Source organism: Geospiza fortis, unplaced genomic scaffold (genome assembly GCF_000277835.1).
Source record: "Geospiza fortis unplaced genomic scaffold, GeoFor_1.0 scaffold275, whole genome shotgun sequence".
Taxonomy (NCBI): Eukaryota; Metazoa; Chordata; class Aves; order Passeriformes; family Thraupidae; genus Geospiza; species Geospiza fortis.
In genome coordinates this window covers 1,076,619-1,083,571 of record NW_005054341.1, presented here as the reverse complement: position 1 = coordinate 1,083,571, position 6,953 = coordinate 1,076,619, and the positions used below count along the sequence as shown (strand labels likewise).

Genomic DNA, 6,953 nt, shown 5'->3' with positions numbered 1-6,953 from the left:
CTGGGATTTAACAGCAGCAAGGGATTATTTTAACGCCTCACAGGCAACAAGGATTGTTAGGCCAGGTGCAAAAAGGTCAGAGGATGAAAGCCTTTAGCAAGGAGGGGACATTTCTGCTTGCCAAATTCCCATTTCTGCTAATCTTCTTTAGCCAACTGGCAAAACCATGATTTTCAGCTCTTCTTTGACACAGAAGAATAGAGACAGGAGTTTGTGGTGGTCCATGAAGAGCTGAGAGGGAAGTGCTGTTCTTAGGCTTGAAAATGCAGAGCTCTACAGGGTGAGAAATCTTAACAGTGCAGAAATGAAAGCAATTGAAATAACTCTTCAGGAGAAAAAAGGAGCTATGCTTATGAAGGAAAATGAAAAGGTGTGCTAAAGCTTTAGCAGCAGAAATTGCTGTCCCTTATCAAGGAGCAGGGAAAATCACCCAAATCAGAAGCTTGTCCTTCTTTTTCACTTTCCTGTCTAGCCAGCAGTCAGTGAGCCATAATCTATTTGCTAAAACAGCACAGAAATGGGTATTTTAGGGCTATTTTCTGTTTGATAATGGAACCTTAAAGTGGATAAAATCATATTTTGTAAAAGCTTGGCTGCTCTAAATCCTGAGTAACTCCTACCATCTGAATAACTAAGAATCTGAGTCTTCCTTTTTATTTGTAAATGCAGTAGAGCAAATAAATTAATATTTGATCATTTGGGCGCTGTGGCCTGGGGATGCAATTTTTAAGGCATTGCACATGAACTGTGTGTGCTTTGAGGCCATGTTAAATATCCTGATTGTCTGAATCAAAACAGTTTGGATCGCTGTTGAACGCATCTAAAAATCCCTCCCTTCTGAACCTGTTTACCAACTTTATATGAACCAGAGCACAGAATTTGGTCTCTGTTGTCTTTGAGCCCCATGCAGTGAATCAGAGAAAGTGTAATAAATAAGCCCATCAGGCACAAGTCATCTCTCAGGGAGCTCTGGGCAGCAATGTCAGTACAAGGCGTTTCCAGTGTCACGCTTGCAAATTTTGACCCTTCTGATGTTCCAGGGAAAGCAAGTGCCAGTAGAAATCCTTCCCACCTTTCCTTTTCAGTGCATGAATATTTTTTGGTTAACCCTTCATTTGTGACACCTTGTTTTTCAAGTTGTGCGACGAGTGTTGATCAGAGCTCCCTTAAGGAGAAAGGCAAAGTAAATGGTAATGGCTTTAATGAGGCAGTTAAAATCATTCCATTAGAGGATTTTTCCCTTTGCCTTTTCTGCTACAAACTCTGCTGGTCACATCCACTGGCCCAGTTATGGGAAAAGTAGGAGAATGCAAGTCTTGGGTTATTCAGCTTGCCTCAGGTGCAGTAAATAGAAATGTCAGTGTGCTGGTTTGTGTTCATTGCTCCAGGAGAAAGTAACTGGTGTTTAAAGCACATCAGTGATGAGAGAGAAAGAATGATCTTGGTCAAAGAATGATCCTGATCAAAGAATGATCCTGATCAAAGAATGCAGCTTGAAATTCATGAGGCCCTGGTCTAAAGGGCAGGCAGGAAGGTGTGTCCTGGTGGGGAGAGAAGCAGCACTGAGAGAGCCCTCACTTATTTCCATCTGAGAGTGCCAGTCTGGGGTAGGATTTATTTGTGAGCATCCTCAGATTGCTGCAGAAGCAGCAGAGTTTATTCTCAAACCCTGTTCTGAGCAAATGCTCCTTTTCTCTGTCTCTACTCCCAACATGAAGAAGTCCAGCCCATCAGCTCCCTCTCTTCCCAAATCCAGCAGATTCAGAAGGAAACATCTCCTTGTTCCCACCTCTTTCCTCTCACTCTCTTTGGTGCCTCTCATGGCAGCTCTGTTCTTTCTGCCCTGCCCATCCTGGCCATGCAGGGCCCTGTCCAGAGCCCCAGGAAATCTGTGTCTCCTCAGTTTGATGAGCTTTGGGTAAAATGCATCACTGAGAGCTGATGAGTTCCTCCATAAGTAAAATGATGTCATTGAGGATGATTCACAAGTCACACTATACTATTCTTTCCAGCGTACATCTTTATTTTTCTAGCTTCCCCAGTGTGTGTAAGAGCTTGATCAGTAGAATAAAATAAATTCACATCCATTTGATAGTGGTTCTTTTAAATGAAATTCTGAACGTGTAGAATTTCAGCAGCTTGCTTTGTTAACCTCCCACCAAAAAGAAATGTGTGAGGAACCTTACCTTCACACATAGTCAGGCCTGATTTGGAGGAAGTGTTTTCAAGGCTCTGTGTGCCTTTTCTTATGAAAAAGGTCTCATCTCTTCTGTTGCACTGACTGTCTCTTGGTACCCTGCTGCATGCAGAGGAAGAGAGATCCCTGCACTGAGCAGCACATTTCACATTTCCAAGGAGCTGCTGCTCATGTGCTCCCTGCCAAAGCACTGAGCAGCTGAATTACCCATCAGCAAAGTTCACAGGAATGGCAGAAGGTGAACTGGTGGCAGGACACAGCCAGGAGGGGATCAAGTGCAGGAAGCTCTCTCTTATCATGATGGATGTGGCTTCTTGGAGTTGAAGATCAGAAGGCCAAGTCCTTCTGCTCCCATGAGGGGTCAGTGCTGGGTTTGCTGGCGCTGTTTTGGTTCTAAAAGCCCAGATTTCTGTTTTCCTGTTGTATCACATTGTGCAGAGGCTGCAGGGCCCATGGCACTCTGGAGGCTGCTGTACCCTTCCCACAGGTGGCTGTTTGCTCCCCACACAGAGCAGCCCTCCATCCCCTGGAGCTCCCCCCGAGCTCTGTGGGCTGCAGTCACTGCTGTGGGGTTGGGCTCTGGGCTCTGCCATGCAGCAAACCAGGGAAATGGAGCCCTTTGGTAGCTGGAGCAGCAAGGCACAAGCATCTCCTTATTTTAAGCTCTGTCCTCAGTGCTGCTGCTCCCCCTCAGGCCAGGGGCTCAGGTCAGTGGCTGCAGGGATGGTGTGATCCTTGGCACATTCTCTGGTCTTGGCTCTGGGGTGGCTGGGCCCTAAAAGGGGAGAGACAGTGAGCAAGTGTTGCTGTGACCTGGTTAGGTGTGGCTGTGATTCTGAAAAATCCTTTCCTTAGGATTTTTCCTCCTGAGAAGCTGAGAGGCTTCAGGAACAAAATGTAAACAATGGTTATCTGCTGCTGTGGAATGCAACAGGTGCATCTGTGATTGGGCTCATGTGGTTGTTTCTAATTAATGGCCAATCACAGTCCAGCTGGCTCTGACAGACAGTCCAAGCCACAAGCCTTTGTTATCATTCCTTCTTTTTCTATTCTTAGCTAGCCTTCTGATGAACTCCTTTCTTCTATTCTTTTAGTATAGTTTTAATGTAATATATATCATGAAATAATAAATCAGCCTTCTGAGACACGGAGTCAGATCCTCATCTCTCCCCTCATCCTGAGACCCCTTGAACACGGTCACAGTTAGGAGGGGCTCAGCCTGCAGGGAGCCCTCAGAGGGTTTGGCAAGAGCGATGGGGTTGCTTTGGAGAGCCAGGAAAAGCCAGCAAAGGAGCAGAATGGAACAAATGGCCAGAGTGCTGATATAAATATTGTGTGTGACGGGCACACAATGAGTGAGTTCCCCTCAATTCCTGTCAACAAGCACTCGGACAAAGGAAAGGAAGAGCTGGGGGTGTGGGATACTCGTGGAGTGCCCTACTTCTGTTTTACACAAAATACTTCAGCTTCAAGCCCAGCAGAAGCAGCAAGATGAGAACAGTCCATCAAGGTCTGTTAAAAGGCAGTGTATTTTCGATTTCCAGCTAGTATTTTGTGTTGTGTGAGTCTCTGTGGCCGTCAGTGTCACAGGGAGAAGTCTGAGCAGCTATTATTAGTGCCTAAACAAAGCAGTGTTTACAAGATGAGCCTATTTTGAGCCTGGAAAAATGAGTTGCCAAGAAGAAAAACAGATGCTGCACTTAATATGCTCTCTGTTCCAGGACTCACAGCAAAGCAGCTGTGCTGCTAGCGAGCCTGCCTCCTCCTCCTCTGCCTTCTCACACCCCTGCCTTGTTCAAACTAGACCTAAGAAGGAAAAACAATTGAAGGAGAAGAATGGCACAAGAAGGTGGAGGGAGGACTATCTGAGCAGCACTCCAGAACAAGTCTGTGTGTGAGGGAAGAGGGCTTCTCTTGCAGAAACAGCAGCCACAGGAGAGGTGTTACCTCTGTTGCTGAGGGGTGAATGGGATGGGCTCCAGGAGAGCTGGAGGACATCAAAGGCCACTAAAACACTGGGCATGCAGGCAGCCTTACCCTTGGCAGCACAGGTGGGAGACCAGCTTCAGGAACAAGGTCTGATAACACCAGGGAAAAAACCTCAGCACATAAAAAATTATGGAAAACCCCCCAGGTTCTCAAATCAATCACCTGGTCATGTGGGAAAATGAGGATTTTTTGGTAAAACAGGCTCCAAGCTCCAAAGTGACACAGGTACATTTGTTTCAGTGGAAGTCAATGGCACTTCCCATCCCTATCCATTTTTGTCAGAATGGAATCCCCTCTCCCCCCTTTTTTTTTAATATATATTTTTTTCTCAAGAAAAAGGAAGGCCAAGGAGAAGGGAATATTTCCCAAAGAGTGTGGCAGTGGGAATTTTGGATTTGGACTGCTATGAAAGGAAACATAACTTTAGTTTGGAATGAAACTCCGAAAGCTTTGTCAACTAAAACAAAAAACAATCACATTGTTTGCAAAGGCACTGCTTGTTTTCTTCCCTTTCTTCTAATGGGATCAAATGAAGCCAATCCAAAACCACAGTTGTGATGAAAAAAGTTTGCAATTAAAGACTGTGAATAAGCACCAAGGTAGAAAGGAAAAACACACTGAAGCTGTCAATGAAAAGCTGTAGGGGGGACCTGCAAGGGAAGAGAGCAGCACAAACTCTGAGTCTAAAATTCAGTTTGCAATCATGGTTCGGCCCTGCTGGAACCCAGGAAAGGTCAGGGAGGCAAGGGAAGGACTGGAGCAATGTGGAGCAGCCTGCCCTAGGGGAAGGTGTCCCTTGGATCTGGGTCCTCTTGGGCATCCCCTCCAACCCAAACCATTCCATGATTCTGTAGCATTTCTTCCCTGCACTGGGAAGAGGGAAAATATTTAGTGAGGCATAGGACCACAGTGTGAGGATGTGCAACCAGGGAGAAAGAGTTCTTTGAGTTGCATCAGAGTAATTGAAATGTACTCCTGTATATTTCTGCTGCTTGGGGAGTTTTTAAGCTTGTTTCTTATCTTGGATAGAGCCAGGACTTCAATTTGTAACAGTCTTCATTTTTTTTTGTAGCATGAGAAAAGCAGGTCTCACAGATGAGGAGGGAAGATGTAATTGGAAAAATCAAGTTCAGGCTTTAATTAGGCCCTTTTTTCCAAAGCATCATTTCCAAAAATATGTTGCATTGTGTCAGTAAACATCTGAACTGAGCCTCATTTATTCACTTTTTCTCTTCACAGGAATGGTCAGATGAAGTGTTCAGTTTGGCAACAAATTTGCTGGCCCAGAACATGTCGAGGGACGCGTTCCTGGAGAAGGCGTAAGTGGCCCTGCCTGTCACCCTGGGGGTGACAGCTGCTCCTCCCTCTGCAGCATCTTCCTGCAGCTGCTTACTCACCTTGGCATCCATTGTTTCTGCTCTGGTGCCTTGTCACTTCTGTAAACACAGCTCCTGGTCCCTGTGGCTCTAAAAAGCCTGTTATCCATGAGTCATCTAAGCAAAAATCCTTTTTAGGGTTCTCCTGGCAGACTGTGGAATCATTGCAGAAAAAGTCAGGATTGGATGCTCCCTGCCCCTTGCACAGGTGTAGCTTCAGCTGTAGGCTGATGGTCTGCATTTAAAAAGAAAGAATATTCTGGACTGACTTGCTTCTGGTTTGTTTTCCTTTTTGTCTTTTATTGATTACAAACTAAAAAAGAGAAATGCCAGAAGTCCCTTCTCCTCAGTCCCATCTCTGTGGTTTCCATGTGATGCAGAAAGAATTCATTCCTCTGCATTGCCTGGCAGAGTGGGCAGATTCTGAGTTGCTTTCCATGAACCAGAAAAGGTGTTTGTGAGAAGGTTTGGGTGAAACACACACCTGAAAGGGAAGAGATGAAGCAACTGACCATTGTCAACCTGACAATCCTCAATTCAGCAATTCTCAGCTGATGAGAGGCAGTTTTGTGGAAACCAGAGCTTTGAGAACAGCATGGCAGAGCCTGCCAGAAAGTGCTGGTGTTGAGCTGGGATACTCACTGGCCTTTTGGGCTTCCAAAAGAGGGGCTGCACCTGCCCAGCCTGTGAGTTAGCTGCTTAAAGTCAGCTCAGTGTCACCCCCAAACACCTTTCCCTGCTCACAGGCAGGGGCTCAGTCTGGCTAAATACTAAACTGACATTCCTAAAACCTTCTTCCCTCCAAAATTAACCTCCCCTTTTCCTCCACTTTCTGAGGCTGTGAGTGGCTACTTCCATTAGCTGAATTTAATCCCACAGAGCCACAGGTGCCTGCTGTGGGAGGAGGGATGTGCATCTGTGGGTGTGTGTTTCCTCCCCATGCTGTTTGCCGAGTCCACAGGAACTCCTGAGGCAGCTCTGAAGGGTGGGTGTTGCTGGAAATACAGCATTGTGTCTGACAACGGTGTGTTGGGGCAGCAGGGATGTTTTAGGCAAACAAAATCCCAGATGGATGGGAACGTTTCACATTTCCTCTTGGCCCTGCCTGCTGGGAGTGTGCCCACCTGAGCTGTGACTTCCTTCAGCTCCGCAGGCTGGAGATGGGCTTGGAGGGGGATTTGTTCTACAGTTTCCTGCCCCTGAAATCCCCAGGTGCCCAGTGGGCTCTGCTGGCAGCTCTGCAGTGGGGAGGGTTGGGCTGTACCTAATGGGCCCTCTCCTAGCCAAACCAGGGGAGCAGTGTGCCATCTCACGCTACAGCAGAGCTCCTGGGCTGGAGCTGTTCCTTGGCAGCTTTTCAGCCATATTAATTAAAGATGAAGTCACTGGAC

General features: G+C 46.5%; 1 protein-coding gene across 1 annotated transcript in view; it reads left to right on the top strand.

The window, feature by feature from the left end:
- PLCB1 (phospholipase C beta 1) overlaps positions 1 to 6,953 on the top strand; it is a gene marked incomplete at its 5' end in the record, with an annotated part of 318,873 nt that overhangs the window by 191,744 nt on the left and 120,176 nt on the right. The window contains 1 exon segment of the mRNA XM_005422621.2: positions 5,426 to 5,505. Coding sequence (XP_005422678.1) covers positions 5,426 to 5,505 — 80 coding nt within the window.